A 27,828-nucleotide genomic window follows, 5' to 3' on the forward strand; every position below is an offset into this window, starting at 1 on the left:
GTAGGTCTACTGACTTGCCGTTTTTCCTGGGCATGGCCTCTCACTTTTATCAGACTCCTCCTTGCTTGTAAAAGAGCAGACCATTCAGGGATCTGAAATCTACAGTCCAGGGCCCAGCTGTGGCCTGGTGTGTAAAGTTTAATTGGGGCCCGGCCACACCCGCTTGTTTCTCTGTCCTGTGGCGCTGTTTGCGCTGTAGCGGCCAGTTCTAGCACCTCCACTGGAGGCTCCATGGCCCCCCAGGGCCCAACACATTATTTGACCCTTTAAGGAAAAGTGTGCTGACCAAAGTTCGTTCATTAAAATAAAACCGGTGTTATAGTTGAGATGTGACTTGGTATACACAGTGACATGATTACTACAGTCAAGCTAATTAACATATCATCATCCTGTGGAGTTAGCATTTTTCCAGTGATGAGAAGGCCTGAAGTTTACTCTCAGCAAATCGCCCGACTCAGTACACTGTTACCTACAGTTGCCATGCTGTACATCTCCACTCTGCAACTATAAGTGAGGGGCACACAGACCTAGGCTGAGGCAGCTGTCAGGCTGGGCAGTCAGTCGCCTGGCTGGTGGCAGTTGCTAGCAGTGTCTCCATCCCATGACACTTCCCTCTCTTGTTCTCTGTTATCCCTGTGTTAAGGAACCTGCGGGGCCTACAGTGTAAATGCCAGGTGGATGTTCTTAAGTGGTTAAAATACCAGACAGAGTCTAAGTCACAGCAAGGTAGATGAGCTTTGCATAGTACAAGGTGCCTTCACATTCAGTTCTAATACTTGTGTGGTGTTTTGCAGGGTGGGGACTTGGGTTTTTGATTTTAAAAATTCAGATCCAGCTTCCTGCACAGGAAGCTGACTCACCTGGAGTTCAGGCCTTGCAATCAGCAAGGAGAAGTTCTTGTTTTCTTCACTGGTTAGGAGAGCCACAGCCTCTTCACGGTTCTGTACCTCTATCCCATTTATCTTTTAAAAAAAAGGTGCGTGGAGGGGTGGGCAATAGCATAATCAGATCATGCAAAATCAAACAGGACTGTTTCAGGCCTGCATCTCTCACCCACCCATAGCTGGACACAGAACTTTGATGTAACTTGGAAAGAATGCTGACTTCCAGAAGGAAAGGCCTTGCTAGACTGCTCCAGGGTGGCTGGTGTGTGCAGAGGCCTCCGCAGGGTACAGGCAGCTGTAATGTGGAGTGGCCAGAGAGGCTGGGACTCCAGAAGGCAGCCTGAGAAGTACAGTGTGTGCAGAGGGAACATCTAAGGCATCTGAGCAGACATCATACTCAGGCAGGAGAGTAAACAGAATATCCTAGAGCATTATTACAGCTATTTCAGATGCCGGGAGAGGAAAGCAAGCCACATGTCTCCTGTGAACGTGATGGATGCCGTGGGCAGAGAAGGAAATGGAATGGCCCGAGGTGGTGGGTGTGCCCTGCCTGATCCTGTAACGTTTTCAGGCAGGTCAGGGTCACACGTGATAACCCTCTCACAGGACTTGTGCTTCCTGTGCAGGTGGCTTGGAGCTCGGCTGGTCTGAGTTTTAAATGCTTCCTCCAGGGGACACAGGGATGGTTCCACTGGGCTGGAAGGTGAGCCTTCCACCAACTTCTTCTGCCAGTGAACCAACAGGCAGAGAAAGGGGTGACTTTATTGGCTGGGGCAGGTGATGCTGGGTACCAAGGGGACAGAGGGCTGAGGCCATGTCGAGAACTCAGGATGTCCATGCCCCAGAGCAAATGCCAGCAGTAAACTAGGACAACCAAGGCAGGCAGTGCTGCTGAGGGGTCAAGTCTGGGGGAATGTGGAACAAGCAGTGGAAACAGCAAATGGCAACTACTCATGGGGGTTACATGATGGCAGACAGGAAAGCAGTGAATCAGATGAGGAGAGGCAGAAGCCAGGCCTGTGGGACTCAGGGAAACCAGGATTTCCATTTCTGTGAGATTACAAAAGACTGGAGCAGAGAGACAGACAAACTGCCCCATTCTGACTGCAGAGACCAGCAGGGCTCTAGGTGGAGAACCTGACCTTCCATGTAACGGCGAGATGTGAGTCATTTAATTTGAAAGACTTCTCAAAGACGTTCGCACTTTAAGGACAAGATTAAACTTGAAACACTTGGTCCAAAATGAGTCCCCAGAGAAATGTGACCATTATTCTGGTTCACAAGGTGCACACGTTCAGCCCGCTTTGGCCCACCGAGAAGAAAGGCAGTGAGGTGAGCTGGCTCATACTCTGTAAGGTGCAGAGGCAGCTGCCCTCTAGAGATGGGGTGCCTTCTCCCCACTGTGTCTCAGTCCTCCCCATTAACCTGTTGTTTTCTGCAGCCTGGGCTATTGTCTGGCCTCAATACCCGTGTTCTTTAAGAGTTGCGTTTTTAACTCAAAAGCTACTCTCAGAACCAGTTTGCTCTGTGGCGGCAGGCTGAGGCTGAGGCTGAGGCCGCAGGTCAGAAGCCGACCTACCTGGATAATGCGGTCTCCTTCTCGGATGCGCCCGTCCTTTGCGGCGATGCTGTTAGGGTCGATCTGAAACACACAGCGGACATCTCAGCATCAAGTGGTAACTAAGACATACACAAACATCAGTTGTAGGCTTTTCAAAGGATGTCTCTGAGACACAGTCATGCTCATCCCCATGTTTTCATTTTGCATAGAAGTAAACAATACTTAGTACCACATAAGGATAGAAGCCTGGATGGATCTGTGTACAAGCCTCTAAGACGGTGCACTCTTACCACTCATGGGAACCCTGCCATGTACCCTGCGGTGTGCACAGGCCCCACTGACCTCGGGACTGGAAGGGCCCTGTGACTTCCGCGTGCAGAGGTGGCATTCAGAAGTGTGATGCAGGACAGGTTAAAGGGTCCCCGTCCTTCAGTATTGTTGACCAGCAACTTCTTGATTATTTTACCAAAGGCTTATGTTCAATTTTGGAAGGCAACTTTACAAATGAAATGTAATTAAAGTAAGTGAGACGGAGTGTGGGAAAGAGGTCCCTAAATGGAGTAATCACGGGCCAACTTAAGCTTAGTGAACCAAGTACACACAAAGGGGTAATTAGGAAGCCTAGCAGATCCATCCTTGGTTACCCCAGAGACACAGATTTTATTTCCTGACAAAAGTGGGTTTCTGTGCTTGCAAATATGGGGGTGGCAGGTAATAGAGTCACACTGCCCTCGGCTGCTTTGCATGTCTTCTCTAGGAAGATCCAGACAGTTTCTGTCTCTGTACTTTAAAGTTGCATTTAACTTGTATGAATTCAACAATATACAGTCCACCAAAAGAAAAAAAAAAGAGATAAAGAAACACTTTTAAAAGTGTAAATGGTTCACTATCTCATTCAATGAACATGAGATGGGAAATGTGAATCTGCTCTGCCCTCCGGGTTGAACACACACAACCATGTAAAAGGCTCCATTTTATGGCCGATTTGCAGGCTCCTCAAGGGTAATTGTGCCTCATGTGCAGACATTGGAACTTAACCCCCACGTAAAGATGTAACTCCATGGCGGGCGATGAAGGGGACAAAGACATTGTCTGTGTCTTTCCAGAGATTTCTCACTGAGCCAGAGTTAAGGTCAGTTAACACATAAAAAAGGCTCTTTGGGGCTTGGTGTGATACTGGGAGGAGAGCTGCCTGCACACCCACCTCACTTATGTAGATCCCGATGTCCTCCTCGTCGTCTGTCCGGTAGCACACGGTGAGGCCCAGCTTGTCCTGGCTGTTCATTCTGTAGAGGTCCACCTCCTACACAAAGAAAGGGTGCTCCCGGTGAGGTGCCAGCAGGCACGTCCTCTGCTTTAAAAATATTTTGTTTAAATGATGAACTAGATTTCTTCACATGTGGCTGTGTAGAGCAGTTAAGTTACTGAACAAAAAGTGATTATGGACATGGGATCAATGCCCAGGGCATTTCTGACCTTTCAGTCAATATAAAGTCATTTTGAAAATAGTTATTTTATTGATCCCCCAAAGAAAAATTACCTATATTTCACTCAGCGTCAAGACCTTTTCTGAAGTAGAGCTTTTTGAAAGCATTCTTTCAATGTCTGCCACAAACCAGAATATCTCCATCCCCTGAGCCATCCAGCCATTTCAGTACAAATGTTTCCAGTGCTTTCGGTTAGATTATTTCCCGTGGCATGCCCTTAATATTCACAGTCATAGAACTTGCAAACAGATTATACATAAATTGATCCAAGAAAGGAGGGTAACGTGATAGTGTGCAATTAATGCTTTCCACAACAGCTGTGATATTTACAGTCAAGAAATTAGTTTCAGCTGCTATTAGTGCAAATTAAATAAGATAAAAGCAAAGCGAGCCCAAATGCGAGACACATGAGCAGAGGGAACGCCACTGTGTGTGCCAATTAGTATGCACTTCAGAGTGAAGTCAGAGCTCCGGGATTGCTGGAGCCGGGGGAGGGAGTTCTGGGGTCTCTGAAAGTATTAACAGGCCATGCCGACTCTGGCCCTCTGCCGACTCCCCATGGGGGGTTCTGCAGCCCTGAGCCGCAGGCCTGTCTGAGGGGCTGCCTGGTAAGTTCTAGGTCTGGTTTTCAGGGTTATCTGCTTGCCAACCAAGAGGGTAGGGGGCTCAGGAAAGGCGTCTGTGAGCCATTGTCTCTGGGGGCTATTTTCTCTCTCCAGGCTCTTCTTGGAGAATGGTGGCTATGCCACGATTTTTGCGGTGAAGCTCCAAGTGGTTACATAGCAGACACTTCCTTCCTGATCCCTTCCCGGTGAAAGACAGGGTGCCCCACACCACGGACACTTTCCAGGCAGCAGAAAAGCAGGTGCAAAGGCCCTTGGGCCAGTAATGCCAAGGAAGAGGGGGTGGGTGGAGCATGGCCAGGCAACGGGGCCAGACTAGGTGATAGTCACTCATGTGACTATGTGATAACCATTCAAAGGAGCTTGAGATGGAGAATGGCCATATTTTGGTTTCCTAGGAGAGAAAAAGCTCTAAGAAGAAGATTGGAAAATGGACATTTCTAGAAGTTGGAGACGGGCAAGGTTAGCAGACATGCCTCACAGTCCAGGGTGCAGATGGGGTCAGCTTGTGCGGCAAGCTGTACAGGGGTGAGCTACGTAGTAGAATCACACGCTGCCCAGGGATGCCCTGCAGAGTAAACTGACTGGCTATGGACTAAGCCCTTGTGGCTTCTCACTGTGCATCGTGTGAGAGCCACGAATGACTGTGTAACACACATCTCGAGCTGAGAAGTCCGTTTGAGAGCTCAGGAAAGTGAAAAGTCTAGAAATCATCTCTTGGAAAAGAACCGCATAATGTACTCAGGATATTCAAGTAGGAAAAGGGAGACTCATATGGAATGTGATGGCTGAGGTCTGCTAGGTAAAAAAAAGGCTTACATTTATTTGCCTGGGACCAAAAATGTAGGTGGTCTGATATCTGAAGGATTTAGCACATGATTTTGAAAAAAAACTACTTGAAAAGCATTTTTCCTCTATGTTTTTGATTGACAGATATTTGGGGAACTATGAAGCTATAAATGTGGATATGAGATCATGGTGCTACAGGTGGGGTGATTTTTAATCCTGTACTTTTCCTTTTCTGATTCTGCTAGTGTCTTCCAACAAATCTTTTATAGCCAGGGAGAGAGGTTTCTTAGAACAAAACATCAGGCTGGAACGGAAGATATCCTAAGACGTATCACTTTAAAATGTTTTCCTCTGACTCACCGATAACAGAATCAAGGACTGTGTCTTATGCTTTCCTTAAACACTTGTATGCTGCCAGTAACCCACATGTGGCCAGCCAATTAAAACTGACTCCCCATCAATATTGCTTGGAATTATATCACATCTAATACAGGATGGTCATACTTTATGGCATTTTTGCCTGCGAGAGAAGTGGCGCTCATTTCCAGGTCTGTTTCCAGTTACTGAAATTCTGGGATTGCAGTGCTCCCTCAGTACAGCACAACCATGTAGAGCCCAGTTGGGCATCTAGCCTTCACGGCCCACTGCCGATCCTCCTAGGACAGGTGGTCATGGGTGCAGTCAGCCTCATGTTGGCTGGACTTGACTTAAATATGGCAAAGGCCAAATTCCATCCTTGACGTGGATGAGAGGCCCAGGCCTGGCTCTAGCATGACGCACACATCCCGGGTCGGGGCAGGATCTTGGAAGGGCTGGCTCTGATCTGAAACATTTGCCCTGAGTATGTCAAAACTCTCTTCCACCCTCAATGCCAGTTGATTATGGAGCAAAACTTCAGGATTTGATCTTTAAAACAGACTTAAGAATAGGAGAGTGATTCTAGTTTAAGGGCAGTTCCCTGGGAGCAGCTTTCTACCTTGGTAATGATCTGGTTTTGATAAGGACAGGAGCTGGAAAAGTACACTTCAAGAAACAATAAAGCAGAGGGCACTCTGGACTTTATTCTAGGTATGTACTTGACATTGATGCTCGACAGGATAGTGTGGACTTATATAATATTGTGTTGTCTGGATCTTCTTAGGAACTTTGAACAAAAGCCAGAAAAGTTTCCACTGGAAGGCACCCAGATCACTTAGCTATGGTCCCTCAATTTCTAAGGGGTGGTTCAGTATCACACAGAAGAGCCTCATTGCTAAGAGTCAAGCAAATTTTGAACCATAAAATGTTCTCAGACCCTGTTCAAAAACACCACTGTAGGGGTTGCTACTGTTTTTGGGTCTGTATAGATTTGGGTTTTATCCTGGTTGCTGATAAGGAAAATTAAAGTAAGGCAAGAGCAGCTGAATAATGAGTCGTGCAGTAAGGCAGTGTCTAACCATATATACCGTGCACAGCAGGTAGTCAATAAAATGGAATGAATGAGCTTCAGACTCCGAGGCAGAATAAAGATACCAATGAAAAATAAGCCCGGCCCTGCCATGGACAAGCCAGTTCACCTTGGGAAAGTCACTTCACTTCTCTGAAGCTTCTGAGCTATTCTACAATTTTGTAAACAGACACAGTATTTTGGGGCTCAGAAGAAATTAGGATTCCTCAGACTTACTGAGTGGTTTGTAAAGTCTCAACATTTCATTCTGACTCTGAGCTAGAGGCAGAGGCTCACACAACTGAGCACATGGTGAAAGCAGAGAGGGTCTCAGTAGCTGTCTGTGAGGGTGGAGATAAGATTTCAAAGATAACTGTCAATCAGATGGGTATGAATAATGTACTAGCAGTATCTGGACTGCGGCTTCCCTGCCACTGGTGTCCTGTGGCTTATGCGCCTAGATGGACTATTGGATAAAAACGCACAGCTAAGCCTGACATTTCAGACGAAACTGAAATGGGAGCCCTATTAAGAGAATTAGGGCAGGATGGGGGTGGTGGGGGGCATTCCACCTCATTCTACCTTGGTGGTTCAAGCTGTTTCAGCATCAGCTGCTTTAATCAGAGGGGGTTCCAAGGACCAACTGATGGCTCACCACCCCTAGGAGGGCTGGCCACCGAAGTGTGACTCTTCTCTGAGGGCCAGGATGGCTTTGTGTATTTGTGTTGATGCATGGTAGTATGGGGGAGTTAGCCACATCTCTAAGAAGACTGAGGTTTCCTTTAAGAACATTAGATTTGAGATAGGGTGACAAGGCATTTATTTCTTCATTCAAATGTTTATTGGGTGCATCTACTCTACGCCAGGTCCTGTCCAGGCAGGAGCCCAGCCCTTGCAGAGCTGGTGTTCTGGTGGAGAAGCCCAACAGTAAGTGGGAAAGGGTACAGGTGCAGTAGGGGTGCTTCAGAGTGGGAGGCAAGCTTCTCTGGACATGACACCTGGACAGAGGACTGACCCTTCCTGGGGCAGGTGGCAGTACAGAGGATTGGAAAGTGGTGAGGTGCCGACTCCATGAGAGCCTTACTCTAAGAGAGGGTTCCCTGGAGGAGCTCTGGAGGCTTGCCTTAAAGGCTAAAGAAAAATGTGCACACTGGCTGGGACCTCCTGCGGCACCTCCAGGGCAACCCCGTTCCCTGTGACTGGCCTGTGCTCTGAAACCAGGTTTGGAGATCATTTTGGTCTCCCAGTTCAAACTGTAGCTTTCCTTTCCTTTCTGGCCTCAGAATTACATCTCAGAACACCGCCTAGGGGATGGCAGCTTCCTAGCCTCGATAGAATGCTACCGATGAATCAACTGGGAAATTAAAACAATAGATTAAGGAAAAATCCTTCTTTAGACATGTATTTTCTTTCTTAATTGCCTACAGGAAGATCTAGAGCAGGTGTTTGGTACCTGAAAATTTATGGGTAATTATTTGGCTGCTCAACCCTGGGGTATACTTGAGTGGAATCCTTTTACCTCTAACCAGTTCCACAATAACAGGGATTTGACACTTACCTAAATACGATCATTTTGTGTGCCTTAAAAGACAGAACATCTGTTTTTCTCTGTGCATTTGCTTCAGTAATATCCCCACACACTCATATATCTTGGAACCATGGAAGTAGCTATTTTCTGAAAGGTGTGGACGTCAATCTAACTCACCTTGGATGGTGAGTGGTGTGTGGAGATTGGCCCCCTTACTCACACAAGCCTGCTCTGTGATCTAACCTCAGAGAGGGAACAGACAGGCAGCAGGCCTCAGGAGACAGGCTGTTGACGGTTCTAAGAACTCTTGTGAGGAAGAAGGGGTGACAGGTATGTGCCAGTCTCCCTGAAAACTGCGCCTGCTTTAGGAAACTCGGTTCTTACCAGTGTGGTTTCTTAGCCTTCTTGAACTGACCAGGCTACCCTCCAAGGACAGACCTCTGAAACAGGGCAATATGAGGGGGACACTCTGGTCATTGACTGCAGTGAGCTTGGGGAGGACTCAGGGAAAGCCGTTCATCCACAATTACCATGTTTACTTTAATGAGATGGTGCTTAGTTAACAGAAATAACCTGGTGGCATCTAAGCATTAGACAGAAGTCTAAATGTGAAAGCAGCTGCCCTGCCTAGTACAGACTCATGTGACTATGTGATAACCATTCAAAGGAGCTTGAGATGGAGAATGGCCATATTTTGGTTTCCTAGGAGAGAAAAAAGCTCATGTCTAATGAACCTAATGCGTTATGGACCTCAAGGGATATGAGCTCCTTAAGGGCAGGGTGGTGACTTCCTCATTTCAAGTGTCAAACAGTATATATTTAATATAACAGATTCTCAGTAGAAGCTGGGGCGAGTAGAACAGAAAATGCCTCATGGCATCAAAGGTTTAATATCAAGCACTTGGCTAATTTTCTAAGTACTTGGATTCTTTGTCTCTGCTTTTTATCATGAGAAGAAAGAAACCTTAGCACAGTGTTGCATGTCTACATGGGACTTAGTCACTTCTAGCCTATACAATCTCACTCTACATGGACAGTGTGGATGGTATTAGAGGCTTAGAAGAGCATCTTTACACTGCGGTGAATGAAGCACAGCCAAAACCACCCTGACGCTGTGACTCATGAGAGCAAACCAAAGCTCAGACTTCTCCACCGGGGCCACTGGCCTCAAGGTCTGGGCTCCTCAGACTTTAATGGGCACTGAGACACCTGAGGACCTTGTTAAAATGTAGATCGTGATTCTGTTGGGCTGGGGGGTCAAGAATCTGCAATGTGTGTAATCTCCCAGGTGATACTGCACTAGTCCAGGCACAATACTTTGAGTAGCAAGGTTTTTTTTCTACCAAAAGCAAGGTGCTCTCAGTTCACTCTGAGAAAGTTTCTTCCGTTAGGACAATAAGACTCTGTTGGGGCTGCCTTAACACTTCTTTCATACTAGCCAGTGTTCTTACAAAAAGAGAAAGAGAGCCAGAGCTAATAGAGAAAACTGGCCCCAGGCTCCCATCCCTTGGCAGGCACCAGGTTTAATCACACTGCCTTGTGTCCACTGGGTTTACTGGATGGCACCTTCTGTTCATGGCATTGATGCTGATTTTCTGTGTCAGGAAGTGATATGACATTTTCTTTAAAATAAATTACCTTAGTTTAAATGAGTTAAAGCAAACAATGGTTCTGGTGGTATTCAGGTGTAACAACAAAAAAGGTAAGGCAGAAAGGGCCAAACTGGGCAGATACTGTGGAGCTCAGTGACCTTCCAGAGACCATCAGGCAGCCCTTAGAGGCAGGAGTGCTTTTCCAGGCACAGACCATAGCTTCCACCAGCTTTACAAAGGTGTTCGAAACTAAAATAGAACCATTGCTATGAAGACTTACAAGACTACACTAGCCTTTTAAAGACCTTTACAGGCATACTTGGTTCTATTGTGCTTTGCTAGAATGTAAAAAAAAAAAAAAAAAAAATCTGTGATGCACAAATCGAGGGTTTGTGGCACCCCTGCATGGAGCAAGTCCATTGGTGCCATTTTTTACAATAGCATTTGCTCATTTCCTGTCTCTGTGTCCCATTTTGGCAATTCTTGCAATTTTCTAAAACTTGGTTAGATTTGTTATGGTGATCTGTGATTACAACTTGCTTTAAGCTCAGATGATAGCATTTTTTAGCAGTGTTTTTAAAATAAAGCATGTATGTGGTTTTCTTAGACACAGTGTTATTGCACACTTAATAGACTTTAAACATAACTTTTTTATGCACTGAGAAGCCCAGAAATCCCTCTGATTTACTGGCTTTACTGCAGTGGTCTGGAGCCCAACCCACAGCATCTCCGAGGCATCCTGTGCTCTGTCACAGTTACAACAATCAGCAGAGAACAGTGTTGTTCTATACTGGTTTTTAAACACCCCTTCTTCCTGCAAAGCAGTGTTCCAGAAAGCTCTAGACCCGAGAAATGGTAACAGGTACTTGGTGAAAGAGAGGCTGTTAGGTCAAACAGGTTTGGCTATTGCTACCTACTGTATCCACCCCTCTTTCCTAGGGCCTTTATTGTGCTGATTAACATATTCCAGAATCTGAGAAGTCCTCCAAGAAAGAAACCTGTTTTTATCTCTGTTCAATCTGACATTTTTCAAATGCCTCCAACTGTGGAGCCCCCTTTGGGGTCCCCACTGGGCATTCATGACTCAATGAACAACTGAAGAACCAATGTAGGTGGGGTGCTCCGGCTGTTTCATGAACTAGCCCTGAAGCTGGAGAGATGGGACTTGATAAACAAGGGGCAGAATCCTGAATTTCCTGGAAGGCACAGGCACAGTAACCTGTGGGGGGGCAGTTGTTGGGAGGGTGCGGGCTTTGGTCTGTGGCTGACAGCAAGCAGAAATAGCTTTTATAGTTAGGATAATCGCCATTCTAGTTCAGACCATCTGCATCTCCTGTTTTGGAGCAGAAACTCCAGGGGAACGAAGGCTTGCAGAGCGTGGCTCTCTCCCAGCCTGGTGCTGCCTCTGTCACTCCGGGCACCTAGTGCCACCAGCCAGCTCATCAACCCCAGGAGGACTGGTGGGACGCCGCACGGTGGATGGCTGTACATTGAATTAAACATTATTGGATTTTTCTTGGCTCATCTGCTTGGGCCAAAGGGTTGATCTCTCAACATCCAGTAGCTTTTTAAAAGGTACCCCATTTCATAAATTCTGTTTTCAAGAAATGTGAGGATACACAGAAATATGAAAGTATTTACCCAGAAGTATACATACTTATTGAAAAGTTGATTTTCTTCTCATTTTCTACCTCTCATTAGAAGGAAAATGAGGAATGCACCAGTAAATGGCTTAAATATTTTAAAACTCAGAGGCCAGTTTGATGTTATACAGCATCTACAATCATGAGTCCCAGTTGGTCTCAAAGAGGACTTAAGGAGAGTTAGGGATTTGCTTAATTTCTTTGAGATCAATCAGCATCAGAAAACTTGTAGCCAGTGAATCAGTGTGTAAACCCTCGGACTTGGGCTAGGATCCACTTTAATAATTTATCTACCTCTTCTGAGCACTTGTCTTGGAGTAAAAGTACTGATGACTTAAAGAGTAGAAAGTGAGGAAGCTTACATTAGTTCTAAGAATGTACAGATTTTAAAGCCTGACAGGAGTAGATTACGTAAATTCAAACGTCCAGCACAGGACTTACTACCCTATCTTTTAACTACTTTAAAACTTCAATTTCTACCTTGGGACCTGATTGTTCAGCTCTGTTTTGAAGGCAGGGAGATGAAGCTCACCTGTGACTTTGAAATGGCAGGACCAAAAGGGGTTTTTTGAACAGAAACCCACTAAAAGTCCATTCAGCTTCCATAAAGTAAGTTCATGCTTTTAGTCGTTAACAATGACTCTCAGAACTAGACCAGGACGGTCTCCATACCTCCAGCTCCAGCTCCTCTCTGTCCATCTCTTGATGAAGGCCTGCAATGTAGTCATTTGGATCGTAGTATTCATGGGCTGCTGGGTGCCTGAGAAAAGAGGAAAGACCTTTAAGGCCCTGCTTGCAGGTAGAAGGTCATGTTGTCGGCGCATGTGAAGCCCACAGCTGGGTGCTCTAGGGCCGGGGGCACCATCTCAGCTCACATCTCTTTGGTTGTGTCTCCCGGCAAGGTCTAGGGCCTCTGTCATACTATTGCCCCTAATTCCACTAAAGTCTGTCTTCTCCGGAAGGAGTTAAGATGCAGGGTGTGAATAATAGGGGCTTTGTTACTTGCAGCGCCCAATTTCCAACGCCCTCTCTAGTCAGGAGCTGATATACCGTGTAGCACTTGACGATTAGATTTTATCTCTGGGGAGAAAAAGGCTTGACTTTAGGCAATACTAAGCCGTATGTCCTGGGTTCTGAGACAGGTTCAAAGGGTACTCTATCATCTAGGACGGTGCCTTCTCAATACTGCTTGTCCCACAACAAGAAATGTGTGTGACATCACACCCCAGCACACACGTACATGTATGTAATGTACATACATAAAATGCCTGTGTGTGCCACTGCTGGGAGAGGGGAGCTTGTGTTTCTCTAAGACAATGTTATGTGACACACCATGCACAGAACCCACCACCTGTCTGGGAACATCACTAACAGAACCCCGAGGAGTGAAGGCAGAGGGAATTATAACCTGCTCAGACAGTGGCTCTGAAAAGTGCCAGCTATGGATGGAAGGCTTCAGGCTGATTGTTGGCTGGGGACCCAAACCTTCACGTTCCCAAAGGTCAGCTCGGCAGTCAGTGGGCTCTGGTCTTCCCTCCCAGGCACTTAGTTTTCAAAGAACAGATCAAACACGAGTGGTCATCAAACCAACTGGCTTTCAATTTTCTGGACCCATCCGGCAAATATATTGCCTGCACTTAAAGGGCTTTTAGTCCGGAGAATGCTGGCGGAGGGCCTGGGCTTTCAGGCCTCAGGGTAACACTCCTGTTCAGTCCCCAGGCACGCACTTGCTGTCCTCAGACCCAGCAGCCGGGGCCGGAGAGGTCTGACCTCTGGACTCATCTGACATTTCTCAAGTTTCCCCTAGGGGATGAGTCCTGTCATGTTAACTAGACTTAAGAGGAAATTAGGGGCTAAAAGGCCCATCACCATGACAGTTCAGCATCTGAGAGTCAGGAGTAGCCTTAAAGCCCTCATCAATACAGAGAGGCAGTTTTGGTCTATAAAAGCAGGTAAGTGGTTTGAATGAGTGTACTCAGGGACTCGGCCAGTTGTGTTAGCAGGATCAAGTGGGACGCTACATAGTATGGCACCTGAGGGCTGGAGTCAGGTGAGAGAGCTGGCTTTCACTCGGGCTACAAGGAAAGCTGGGCAGAATTGCTAAGCCTGCAGTTCTTCGTTCTATAGAAGTGACAGTGGTCAGAAATAAACAATGGTTCCTCGCACACTGTGAGTGAATGTCGGATGGTGCCTCCTCTGCCTTTACATGCTGTTGGCGGCAGCTGTTGAATTTGCTTTGTGCACGCCTGGGGGATTAGCAGGTTCGACGGCGGTGAGCCTTTGTCTGGAATCTGATGGAACCACAGGAAACGTGCTCACTCCAGTGACTGAGTTACTCACAGAGGTCTAACAGGTATCACTCCAAGGTTTCCTCTAGAAAACATAAAATGCCCTTTGATCTGAACCAGGAGCACAGTGAGAAGAGCCAGGAATGACTCAGAGGTCAGCTAACGAGACTGACTGAGGGCAGTGGGCAGCTTGTGAGCCAGGGGCCTGTCTTAGAAAACTTCTTGTCATTTTTTTCCTAGATATTGTACATCAATTACTAAATTAATATGGGAAATATAAAGCTCAGGGAAAGAAGGTAAACTGGCCCGGTTCTCAGCTAGACATAAGCTTGAGCATGAGGTCTATCTGACCCAAGGGCTCTGAGCCACTCTATCTGCAGGACGTAAGATAGGAGGACAGTATGTGTAAGGTAATTAGTATGGGGTGTTGTATCACAGCTGTTACTTAATTGGTAAAGGCAGTACTTAGATGAGGCATGTGTGGCCTTATTAATGTCAATCCAGGTTTGAAATGAGACCCAAGAAAGCAGAAAGCACAACCTTCAGGGCACTCTCTTTACACCCACAACTTGCTCCGTTGTCTGTTCCAAAGAACCATGAGCATGCCTCTAGTTCGAGGAACAAACCCTTTGCACCGGAGGCAGCAATACCTCTTATTCTGAAACAACTTCTAAGACATTATTTGTAAGTCACTTTGTTCTTAGAATATAATCTGAGTAACTCTGCTCCATGGTTATAATAAAGTAACTAACACGTTGGAGCAGTTTTGAACAGGACTCAATTAACTGCCTTTCTAAATAATCAGGTTCAACACACGCAATGTGGAGGAACATTCTAAGGTGCATTAATGTTCTTCAGCATCTGGCAGGGAAACCAAGTCACTGTCCTTCCTGCCCACTCTCCACGCCCGAGTGCTGCACGATCGGGTTACTTACTCTTCTGGCAAGAGATAGGGAGCCAGCACAGGCGGGGTGGGGGAGGACATCTTAGTGAGGGCCATGATGTGCTCAAAGGTGATGTCGGTCTGGGTGCCCGTGTCCACCAGCTGTGACTCTGATGGCGGCGTGAACATTTTGGTCCGTGGGGTTCTCCTCAGCACCTGGACCACGATGGGCTCTTTGGCTGTCTTGAAAGCTTCCACAGCCTGGTCATGAGTTGCTCTGGATAAGTCTTTGCCGTTGACCTGCCGAACACATTTTGGGTGGGATAGGATTATAATTGAGCAGAAGCTGGTAAGGGTGTGAGCAGCTAGCCGGAGGAGCAATTTGGAGAAGTCGGAGAACTTTGATTTTGTGTGTGTGAGGATTCCCAAGGCCTGCCTGGTGTGGAGGGGGTGAGTTTGGAGGTGTACAGACTTGGCACTAACTGACAAACCTCGCAGCAGGAGGTCTTGCCTTCCTACCAGAATGTCTGTAACACAATTTCATCACCTGCTAATCTTGCCTGTGAGAGGAAAGAGCAGCCCTAGGCTAAGAGCTTCTATCAGGGAATAATAGCTAACTAGAAATTAATTACATTGTTATGTTCTAATGGTGTGTATTTTTCCAGTTTGTGTTAGATGACATTAGTGTTCCTTTTAGGGAAGTGATATGGAGTTTCTTTGAAAATGAATTCCTTTGGCTTTTCTTTAAAAAGCAATCGAAAAATATTAAGTAGATGATGGCCCAGGCTGAAGGCGGATGTGGTAGATGCCAAAGAAGCACTCCAATGGCTGACACAGGAGCTGATGTTGGGGACCAGCCTAATTGTCTCCCACTGGGTCTGGCCCTTGGCTGCTGCTGCGTCCCCAAAGCTGGTGCTTACTGAGTACCCCCATCTGCTGCATGCCTTAAATGAGGGTGCCTCTAAACCGTTTGCTCAGATCGACCCAGAACGTTGGCAGGACCCAAAGTATGTTCATCTCCCAACTCTACCGCCTCAAACCACATAACATCACCTTGGAATCTGGGTCCAAGTTGCTTTACAACAGTATAATCCAAACTAACTCAACATGGCTATCTTTAGAATGGCTTACACAAGAGAAAACAGAAGCCAGAACCTGATTTTTAGAAAATGAAGTTATTCCAAGTGGTGTAGAAGTCCCACTGTTTTATTTATCCTACCCTCCCATCCCCCACACAAAGGACTATGACATTATGTTCTAATACTTGGGTAACGTCAATTGATTGCACTGCATGAAAGTTATCAGGCTCCTAAATATTTCCATAGTATTCCCCAAGTGGTTGCTTTGCTTTTTAAAGTCAAGCATGAAATGATGGTATAGGAATCATATTCTGCTTAGCTTCTCAGATCTTTTCTGGAGAGCAACTGACACATTCATCTCACATCTTTTAGGAGTTCCTGAATTTAAATCTCTAGCATTCCAGTCTTTCAATATACATGGGTTATATTAACCCCTGCATCTCCTGCAAATGCTGGGCATAGAGAGTTTACCTTGTGATAGTACATTTGTCCCTGGGCTAAATTAGTGCCCCAGGCAACACCCTTAGGAGATGTGGGTGTGTCTGACACCATGTAGATATGCGGGCCTTGGAGGTCACTGGGGAATGGCTTGTACCTGAGGTAGTATTAACCACAATGAACTCAGACATTATTTATGAATGTCAAAGTGAACATTGAATCCTTTCCTGTCTGGCATATATGTGCCCCACCTTAAGTATCTTATACTTCAAAGCGCACTGACACCTCAATCCTCTGAGGTGGACGGCATTTCGGTTTCTCTTTGTGAATATGAGAATTGATTACAGAGCTGTTTTTCTATTTTTTCCCAAATCCTTTCACTCTGGCCTACAGAGATGGGAACTCTAGGGCTAGAGGGCCTTGTCAACAACTGTTGGGCTGAGGAAAAGAGGTCAGATTCTCTCCTTGTAATGAAGCCCAAATGAATCACGCCAGTGGATATTATTCATGCTTTGGAGTCAATCCACTTCAGTAATTTACTCATATTATGAGGGAGTAAGACAGACCAAGACCTCTGGGCTACAAACCAACTCGAGGGCTCTGGTAAATAAGTGAATGGCGGAACCAACAGACCCTTAAAAATGGCCACCTGGAGGACTGGCAGCACCAGGCTTCACACCGAACAGTCTTCACTCTCCTTCGAGAAAAGATTAAAAAGACACAAAGAAATCTTCCTAACTTCTAAACCATTTGCCCCTCGTGCTCAGAGCCTGGATCGCTGAGGGCCTGGGGTGGGTGGTGGAACAGCAATCTGGAGTGCCCTGAAATTCACGCTGAGGCAGGGCTCTACGCTGTGTCTCCTGCAAATGCTGGGCATAGAGAGTTTACCTTGTCCCTGGGCTAAATTAGTGCCCCAGGCAACACCCTTAGGAGATGTGGGTGTGTCTGACAGCATGTAGATATGCGGGCCTTGGAGGTCACCGGGGAATGGGGTACGGGGGAATGGCTTGTACCTGAGGTAGTATTAGCCACAATGAACTCAGACATTAAAGTTTTTAAATGGGTCCTGTAGATATGTCAGGTCTGTGCTTTCTGCTGAAGGGGAATGAGCAAGGGATTTTTTTCCCGGGAGTCTTCTAGTTGTGTCTAAAAAGGAATCCATCCTATGAGTCTTTACCTTTTACATGCACAGTTGGGTCTCTCAGCTATGACAGCAGACAGTTTTAACTGCCTGGTGCGCACTATTGTTCCTTGTTCCCCTGCTTCTGCTCTCGTTTCCTTTCCACGTGATCAGAGGCATTCCCTGTGGGCCTGTGGACCGGGCACCTGCATGTGTTGCTGGGCCTCACGGAAGCATCTTGGAATCATACTGGGAGCCAGTCTCTGAGACCAAATGAACATACTGAGGGATATGAAACAGTAAAATGGGGGAACTGGGGTTTCTGATGATATTGAGGAAATGAAGTAAACAAGCTTAGAACCTCATCAGGTTTGATAGTGCATTCCTTACACCTCAGGCCATTTTTTAACTTGGATATGTGCTACCTGCAGCCCAAAACATCCCCAAAGGGGTAAATAGTGCACAGATATAATAGAAAATTAGTTCCAGAAAGAATCAGGGAAAATGCATTTCTGACTGGGAGGTCATCCTAATCAGCTCCTTTTTATACAGAAGTGATGGCAACTAGTGCTTTCCTTGGATGGCTTTGTAAGCCAAGGCTAGAGCAGCTGCGAGGAAATGTAAACAGTAGCCAGAAAGAGAAAAACATGGAGTTCCCACTGGGTCAGGTCGGCCCAGAGGATTCTCAGGGGCGAACAACTGCACAGCACAGGACGGCTTTGTTGTGGTGTCCGCTTCAACAAAGTGGAAGGCATGGATGCAGAGAGCGCAGTGGCCAATGCCCAAAGGGCCACTCTCAGGAGCCTAGAGCCACGTGTGCACGTTAATGAAGCACAGTTCAGTGTACGCCTGCATGACCCTGGGAGCTCCTCCTGCCACACACAGCAGCTTGGGGCTGAGGGGGTCAGGCTGGGAGGAATCCTGACTGGAGGCTTTGGGAAATTCAATTATTCTGTTTCTGCATCTGCGAAATATGTATAATAACTACTGTGTTGTGCCTCTTGGGGTACCTAACATGCAAACAAGAGGGATTCACTAAGATACTAGGGCTAATAGGGGTCCTATACCAGAAGAGCCCTATTTCCCAATGAGAAACACCTCTGAGGCACAGCTTGGACATGCAATAAAGTGAGTTAAATTAATCTTTTGGTTTTCCAGTGCATAAAAATTATCTTTACACTACATGTACTATGTACCTACTGTAATTAAAAGACTATGGTGAAAAAATGCTAACCATCACCTGAGCTTTCAGTAAATTGTCATCACGGATCACCATAACAAATAGAGTAATACTGAAAAACTTTGGAGTATTCCAAGAATTATCCAAATGTGACAAAGACACACCAAGAAAGCAAATGCTGTTGGAAAAATGGTGCTGACAGACTTGTTCAATGTAGGGTTATCACAAACCTTCAATTTGTAAAAAATGCATTATCTGTGAAACACAATAAAACAAGGTATGCCTGTGATCTGTACATCAAGGACTCAGAAGCCTACTTAGGTACTCTTCAGAGGCATGTGCATCCTGCAAGGCTCTCTGCCTATCTCATGTTCCTGGACCACCCCACATACACATTAATATTTCCAGTCCTCGAGTTGGGGTTCTCCTGGGAAGGGGGGGAGTACAACAGATAAACTTGACCCCTGGCCACATACGCTTCTTGACTTGGTACTTTAGGGACCATTACATTCTCTTAAAGGATGACGAGATAAGGAGGGAGTTGACTATCCTAGACGATTCATTTTCACAGCCAAATTTGTTTTGAATTACCTTGTGCACATAACACTTATTACATTGTCATGCTGGAATCACATCACTGAGAGACTAAGCGAGGTGATGACTCGGGTGCACCGCCAGCCAACCGAGGATGACAACCTCTATTCCCGGGATTAGCAGACATCCACATTACACAAAACTGCCATGTCGATGGCTGCAATTCCAGGCGGAATGTTCCTGCAGTGACGTCTGGCCCGGTCAAATTAAATATCATTAACTCGCCCAATTGAGCAGATTGCTTTTAAAATAGTTTATGCAGCTCTAAAACCAAGTAAATGGAATGTTTTGGAAGAAGAAATGCTGATTGCAAACTTTATCTTTATTATAAATTAAATGCTTAAGTTATTCACCTAAGGCTCTGGCTGGTCCCCTGGGACTTAGGTGCAATTATGGTGAAAATCCAATCAGTTTGTCTCAAGGTAGATATCCTTGCCACAAATGTGACATGACACTAAGGGACCTCAGAGAGGTCTTTTAGTGTAAGGTCTGCAATGAGACAATTATGCTGAGGGCAAGAATGACTCCATTCCGGTTCCACTGACACCCAGTAACACGCCTGCTGCTTTTTCTATGAGGAGCTCCTGACTGCGTTTCCACGGTCCTGGGAACTAACGCAAGCTGATACGGTTTCCCGTGTGAGGGTAGGTTTCACTAACAGCCGACTGCCCACCTTTCAGTTACTCACTCATTCAGCAAGTATTTACTGAGGTTATTTTGTGAGATTTGTTCCCCTCTTAGCTGCTGGGATGCTACTTGGAAGAAGTTCTGCCGAGGCATCAAATGAGGGAGTTGATCTGGCTGAGATTTAGCTCACGGAAACACTAACTGAGCCCAGAATCCACAGAGAGACTTAAATTTTCACTGTCTACCTGGAAATATCATTGGTGAGATAAATGTGACACACCTTTTGCATTACATTTCAAAACAGGCCCAGAATGCTTGCGGAGTTCCCCACAATTGTAAGCAGTTCCAAAGACTATGAAATATGGTATCTAGAGAAGACGTATCATGCTTTCTCCAAATTAGAAAATAAGTATCTATTTATAGGAAGACGTGTGATTTCTGAGGATCAGCGTATCTCAATCACCTCTATTTCTATGGCCTGTGCAAATGACCCCAGGGTCAAGCGCAAATGCAGTTTTACATCCTGCCTACAATAAATTGGGCCCCTGGCTAAAACCCAACTTTTATGGGGTTCATTTAATTAAATACAGGGGCAGTGATTTTATTCTGTAAAATATCACACCTATGTTTTCAAACTAATTAAAACTTAGATTCCACTGGAAGCGATAGACTATAATAAACTACATATGGAAACGTAAAAGGTTTCAAGCCCTGATTTAGGCTGAATTTAAAAAAACCTTTTATTTTTTTAATTCAGGAAACTCGTGTCTGTCCTAATTTATTTCAAATTTATAGGCTGCTCTAGGGCTCGATAAAGGGAAGGCCACCTTATCTGAAATGTAGGTTTTTGTCAGCTAAGAAGGAATATGAGTCTTAATGAACAAATGGTGTTCAAATTTATGTGTTTCTATGAAAGCATGCTAATAGTTAGAGATGAGATCTGTGTAAGTCTAGCCTATCATACATACACAATTCTAAAACTTAAATTTCTACCATATATCTGATTTCCAAAAGGGAGTACGGTGGCCACAGTCCTTCGTGATATCTCAGTGTGTTCTGATGTTACTTCCCCAGGCTTGGTATTGCTACAACCACAAGATACGCCCACTTACTGCGTGCCAAGCCCCCTGCACAGGTGAAATGCTAGCTGGGGTACTTTTCCTGTGAGGGGAGTCTCCTTCGTCTCTAAAATAAGTATCTCACATTTTAAAATCGCTCACTTTTTTCCCTAAATAAAGAAGACACCTGGCTATAATAAAACAGGTAACGTATCTTAAAGAAATAAAGAACTAGAGACTAGAAATCATGCATGTACTTAGTTTTGTAAAACGTATTGGCCCTAAAATGTTATACAATGTTTTCTTTTTGGGTAAAAACTCTACCTTAACAATACCTGGCTTATCGCCTTTTGGAAGCCTTGATGGCATTGCCCCCAAACACCATTTTAAGTGATGACATCCAAGTGTCCATTGAAGTACACTACATTTGACCCACTTATGCCCATTTATATGTCATTTTAAAGGTGGTTATTTAAAGCAGCAGCTCAATGTACGTGAAAGCCCAGTGTCGAGGACTTGAAAACAGCGTTTGGACAGCTTAATCTCCCTACTTCCTTTCCCTTATTCCTTCCTACTTATCTGGAAAAACTCAACCCATCCTTAGCGCCCATCCAGGGGTCTCCCCGTCTCGCCCCCGGAGTTCAGTGATGCTGGAGAACAGTCCCACAATGAGGTGCCAGCTCGGTCAGATGGGTCCTCACCCCCCACAGCCTTCCCCTGATGTGTAATGGCCAGAGTTATTTTACATTTGATGGGCTGCATTTTCCCACCAGACACTAAGCTCCACGAGGGCAAGGACCTTGTCTTTTCTCCCCTCCACTACACACGGCACATAGTATGGCAGCTGGCATGCAAGAGGCTCACTATATGTATGACCGAGTGACCTACTGTTTGTAGAAAGTAACGTCCCCCCTCACACACATCTGTTAAAACACAAACTCTGCATTTTCTGCTCTTTGGTCTTATATGCTTGGCTAATTTGACCACCAACCTGATTTACATTATAATTTCCAGATTCCCAACAAGAAAATAATGTTTCACATTTTACATATAGGCATATTTCATAAGAAGCATTTTCAATCTTAAGTGTGTGTATATTGTACCATCCCTCGGTGTGATCAACACGGTATCAAGAAAGCATTACTCTGCTTTTGTGGAGAACACAGAACATGAGGCCAGAAAGGCCGAGCAGGTGACCAGGTGAGACACGAGAAATGCCAAACTATAGACCTCGCAGAGAATCAGAAAATGCTAAATGGCTTCTCTTCCTCTGCACGTTCCTTTCTCGCCTGCATCTCATCTCCTCCCAGCCTGGCTCCGCGTGCCCCACACCCTCCCCATCTCTGGAATCGGTTATGGTGTAATCCTGGGCAGTGAGCCCCGGCCGGGAGAGGAGCAGGGCCGTGGGCCGTTGGGCCGGAGGAAAGGGGACCTTTGCCTAACTCACGCTGATGTGCCAGAGGGGCTGGCAGCGGCGCATGCTGGCTGTCACCAGGCCAGGAGGCCGCACATGAGGACTGGCCTCAGACATACAGGAGGGGACTGTTGGCAGCTCAGCTACCGTATCGCCACACCGAAAGGGTCGGGAAAAAGTGCCCCCCCGAGTACTAGCAGGTCACAGAGTCTGAGAAAGCAGGTATCAGCTTGGTGCTCACCTGCTCTCTGCAGACAGAGCAGAAGCCTGAATACTTAAATGCTGGAATTTGACACTTCAGTCGCCAGAAAGCCAACAGTGGTCAGCACTCCCTCTGTGCCACATGGTATGCTAAGCACTCTATACATTTACTGATGCCATCTTCACAGGAGGGAGGTGCGCCATTGTTCCCATTTTACAGGCGACATGGAGAGGCACACGGAGTGTCTGTGTGTCTACAGCCAGCCAGTCAAGATGCCAGTGGCTTTCACCAGGCATTGGGAGACGCATGCTTAGCACACAAGTAATCACGCTTCTTTCTGCATGTATCAATTTCATTGCATTTAAGAACCTATATTGGCATCATCTCCCACTGTAAAGGTGAATACAGCCACAAATCAGAAGAGGAAGGCATGGCCAGGTTTTTGTAAGAATCATATTAAGAAAATCATCTTATTATGTCATTTCCATCTCATGGGTGGAAATTTCATATTGGTTTCATAAACATCTTGTAGAAACTTAAATTTGTTAGCTCTGTTTTCTTCAATGACTAGAGAGTTGGTTAGAATACAATTTCTACCCTTAAGCCTCAGAGGAAAGGACATGTAGGAAGATCCCTCCATAAAATGAACTGCTGTTGTGCAGATTTAAAAGAATGTTATAACAAAAGTTTGATGATGCTTTATGTCATAGCAGTCAGCTTTCTAAATAAGTTATATCTTCTTATATACTTCCAATTTCCTAAAGAGCAGTTTCAAAAGTTTCACACCAGGGAATTACTACATAGTACATCTGAGATTCAGAATGTAATTCAAAGACTAAAGCTACTTGATGGTAAGGATCCTGTCTTTTACTTCTTTGAATGAACACTTCTGAGTGTTTTCTGTGTATAATGCACTATGCTTAGGCATTTTACATTCAATCGCTCATTCACTGCTTACTGGTCTAATAGATGCTGAAAATGACAGTGTGCCCAGCATCCCTCCTGGGGTTTTCAGTACATTGGTGAGCAAAACCAGAAATGGGGGCTGCCCCCAGGACGTTCCCAGCCTGGTGAACAAAGCAGATGCTAACAATCTGATGAGGGAAGGAAAGACAGCCTGGCAGGGGCTGGAGTGAGTGGGCTCCCCTGAGGAGGAGATGCTGATTACAGAACAGAAGAATAGACAGGATTTACATGGGGAGGAAGAGAGTAGAGAGTATTCCAGATGCAGTGAGAATGTGCAAAAGTCCTGTGGCTGGAGGAAACCTGGTACACATGAGGATGTGGAGAGGTGGAACAGACTGTTATTTGGTAGGAAGAACTCAAAGTGATCCAAGCAGAGCAAACAGATATTTAGGAAGTAAAGCCCCTCTTAACAGCCATTGGAATTCATCCATTTTTCACTGGAAGCTGAGACTTGCCAGGGTAAGTGACTTGCCTAATGGTTACAGGCTATTCAACAGTAGTTTGGGGAGCTTGAACTTGAACTCCAAACACATTTTTCTTACTTAAGCCGAAATACTTGCTGAGGTATGAATATCAAGGCAAAACCAATGCAAGTAGCAAATTTTAAAAACTTGAATAAGGACCTAGGCAGATCCTAGCTTAACAATTTTTGCCACTCTGCCACTGGATTACCCCCTAAGAGACAGGCTGTGTGTGAAGGTCAGGATCCTAAGTCACTGCTCCTTCCAGGGGGGCTTCCCGCACAGGTATGCGTGGGCAAGTAGGGCGCTATAGGTAAGAGCTTCCGCCTGCTGTCCTTGCCCCAACGCAGGCTGCTACTTACTGCTGGAGACCTTGCTTTCTGAGACTCTGGAATCCTACACCTCTTCTCTTTTCCTGGAAAACCAGGAGGTTACATTATAGAAGGAAGAATGGTTTATTCTAGTGACTGATCACAAAAGCCACTCCATCCTGTCTTTCAACAACTCTCTCTATAAAATGGGACACATACTCCCCAGCCTCAATGGGAGAAGCTCTGCCCACTTGCTGCTAAAACACTTGGTTCTGTGCGTGAGCTGCCCCGCACCACTGGTGTTCTACAACTACATCAAAACATCTAAATCATATCCACTTACACAATTCCCAGATTTGTAGCTTTGATCTTTACTGGACATCAACAGCTCTGAGTGGTACTATGATGGGTAATGTTCAGCACTTTCATTACGAAAATTTTCGTCACTTTCTCTTTCCTCTTGGTGCTGCCCAGGAGGAAGATTGCAGATAGAACGGCGGCCACTGCCACTCAAGTGTTCTCAGAGTGGGGATGGGAGCCATATTTTATTCTCCTGACTTCTGGCAGTAGAATCATTTTGGAGAGACGCGGTGTGTGTGTGTGTGTGTGTGTGTGTATTTGTGTGCAGGGGGATATCATTTCAGTGCTTATCTAGTTGATATGATGAAAGCACAAAAACTAACCTGTTTGCCCTCCACTTGGACAAAATTCTGTATTTTTAACAGCAAATTATTGCTCACTTGGTTGAGGAAATTTAGGTTAGGAGAAAATATCTGCCTCTTTTCTGATAGGTTGAGATTTATTTCTAAATTTGAAAGAAGCTTCTAAAAGGTAAAACATTTTATCTTAACCAGCTCACATTTCATCTGTACTCTATGTGAATATTCCACTTAGGCGTGCTTATATGCAGTAATGAATCCAGATGTACCTTTACTGAATTCAGAGCTTGGAGAGACCCTCCCTTGCAACCAGAGACCAGATACAACTTCTTATCAGTAGGTATAAATTCTCAAATACACAATTCCCTAATGGGCACTGCAGAAATTAATGCAGACTGCTGGAAATAGTGGCTTTGAAGGAAAAGCCAATGAAAGTGAGTAGGAATAACTGACTGGGGGAGGAATGGAAATTGGGAAGATTTAGACCCTTTATGAATCAAAAATGAACTTAAGTTGGTACTTCATTCTCAGAAGATTTATAAATGTGATTTATAAATGGCACAAAAGAATAATGATGACATCCTAGGATATTTATCGCCTCTAAAATAGGAAATAAAATGACTCTCCCGCTCGGCCTCACAAGCACCGAAGGGCTTTAAAATACGACCATGTTATAATAATTGATCTGTGTTTTGGTGATTAAATTCTGGGAAGTACAAATGGCAGAGTAATTACCAATTTCTGCAGTACAGAACTAGCATATGGGAGGCTGTTGGTAAGTTTGTCAGAGTGAACAGAAAGAAAGATATTTGTGGAAAATACAAACTTACAGCACTGCTAGACACAACTCCACAATCCCCTGCTCTGACAGTTAGTCCCTTCCTGGGAGCATGAACTACGTCCCCAACCCTTTCACATCCCATGGATACTCATAAGGTAAACCTTCCCGATTGCCCTGTTCTGGTTGCAGGGAAGCGTCCTATCAGAGTGGTGGGCCCTGCAGCTATCTCCCTGACTCTCACAGCCAGCAGAGCAGAGAGGAGATGGACTTTGCTGGTGGCCAACCTGCAGGAATTTTGTTTATATGGCAAAATAACCTGGAGTATATTCCAGCGAGGTGAGCCATGAGCGCCATTTTGACAGCTCTCTCATGCTGTGCAACTGTTAACAGAGTTTTAATAATGAAGCTAACAGGGGTTGCTTTTGTGAGAGGAAGGAGAAAAAGCCACTGGGACACAGGAATGAGTGTGTACACTCCAATCCCTCTGACACAGAAGAACCAGCAGCATTTTCTAGGATGATTTATCAGACAAGGGTAGAATTCGCCAGAAACCTACCAGGACCGAATCATCTGGGAAGGAATTAATGATGCAAACAAAACACTTGATAATGCAATTAGGCAACAAGGAAATGTAGGGGTATTCCAGAGAGAGACACAGAGAGGAGTACAGTCCGTCATTTTGATGATGTCCATCTTAAAGCTGGCAAAGAGATGTTACAGTTTTTTAAAGAGTACAGTTATCAGAAGGGAGGGAAAGGAGCGGCGTGATATTTATAGTTATTTATAGTTGTGTTGCTTCCATATAGTTAGCAAGTGTGCCCAGTTGGGTGGAAAGGCACTTGCAGCTACATTTCAGCAAAACGGTGGGGGGGATCTGAGAAGAAGCAACGACGCAGCCGGCGGCAAAAACACGGATCCCCGCCGTAGGACAGCAGAGGGCAGCCATGGGAGCACAGCTTTTTTCAGTAGCTGCTTTAGGAAACAGTGAAGATTCCCCCCGCTTTTGTTTGGGTCAGGGATTTTTTTCCTTTAAACCTTTTCTTAGTTGAGTTAGAAACCAAGAGACTACAGCTCTTGAAGCTTCTCTTTGAGCTCATCTCACCATGCCTCATGGATGAACTCACTGGAAACTGTGTTTTGCAGCAGTTAACAGCTGTGTGCGTCCAGGGGAATCTTCTGGCCATGCGCTGGCCTAACTGCTCCCCAAGGCTCTGTGTACAGACTCTCTGGGTATAACATAGGGTGCCTCTTATTTACATGAATGGGTAACTATAATTCCCTTAATTAGTCTTTTAGTTGGGAGAGGGTATGTGTAATATTTTTAATGCCTATCCAAAACATTTCTTCCTTTAAATATACATTGTAGAGTCATGCCACTATCAACACAGCACTTTTATGCTTTCAAAAGTGTTTTCATCTGCTTTAACTCAATGAGTTTGTGTCAAACTTGGAACAGCACCCTGGAAACAAAGCCCCCTTAAACAGGAGAGAGAGCACATGAGACATAAGCACAGGAAAGCATTATTAATGAAATGCTTTTCCCAGAAGGCCAGGACCCCTCCTGCCCTCGAGCCTAGCCTGGCTGACGCTGGCTGGTCCATGCTCAGGTGGTCAGGGAGCCCGGCGTGGCCACCCAGACTGGGCCCTGCATGGCTGGCAGTCTGGCACCCACCCCCAGTGCTGGTCATGCATGCCTTTCCATCTGGTGAAAGTTGGCAATGCTGCCCCATCTCTGGGAGGAAGTGAGACTGCCGCCTTGGGAGTTTTGTGGCTGTCGCAGCAGCACTGCCACTGGCTGACCCTGCTTGGCACACAGCAAGTGTCTGATAAATAACACAGTGAACCAATGACTGAATCTGAGCATTTTCTCCAAATGTGCTGCATATTCCCACCTTTGCGTATTATTTTTGGGAAGCTCTGGCCTACATACGTGTGTAAAAGCCCCACTATCCTTTAAAAGAAATGTCAGCAACTGGTACCTAATGATGTCTACTAAGTTGTCCTTTTGGGATTCACTCCCCTTATGCATCTCTCTGGAGACCTTTGACCTGTAACGATGAGCCTTTTTAACCCAATTTTGGGGGCCTGGCTGCTACCACCTCCTCTAAAAATGCTAGCCTTCTCCCTCAGTCCCTACAGCCTCGGTCATCTTGTTTTACAGCACGTAACAACTAACACGCCCTACAACACCGTGCGGCACAGGTTCTGGCCACAGGCGCTGTGAGCACATGGCT

At 45.6% G+C, this 27,828-nt stretch overlaps 1 protein-coding gene across 2 annotated transcripts in view; it reads right to left on the minus strand.

Moving 5' to 3' along the window:
- PDZRN3 (PDZ domain containing ring finger 3) overlaps positions 1-27,828 on the minus strand; it is a 218,924-nt gene that overhangs the window by 3,639 nt on the left and 187,457 nt on the right. For both annotated transcript variants that reach the window (XM_037019319.2, XM_073230919.1), the window contains 5 exons: positions 14,757-15,004; positions 12,206-12,293; positions 3,650-3,748; positions 2,464-2,526; positions 861-962 (listed from right to left, as the gene is read on the minus strand). In XM_037019319.2, the coding sequence (XP_036875214.2) occupies positions 861-962; positions 2,464-2,526; positions 3,650-3,748; positions 12,206-12,293; positions 14,757-15,004 (600 nt within the window). The remainder of the gene's footprint in view (positions 1-860; positions 963-2,463; positions 2,527-3,649; positions 3,749-12,205; positions 12,294-14,756; positions 15,005-27,828) is intronic.

The sequence above is a fragment of the Manis javanica genome, chromosome 3 (genome assembly GCF_040802235.1).
Source record: "Manis javanica isolate MJ-LG chromosome 3, MJ_LKY, whole genome shotgun sequence".
NCBI lineage: Eukaryota > Metazoa > Chordata > Mammalia > Pholidota > Manidae > Manis > Manis javanica.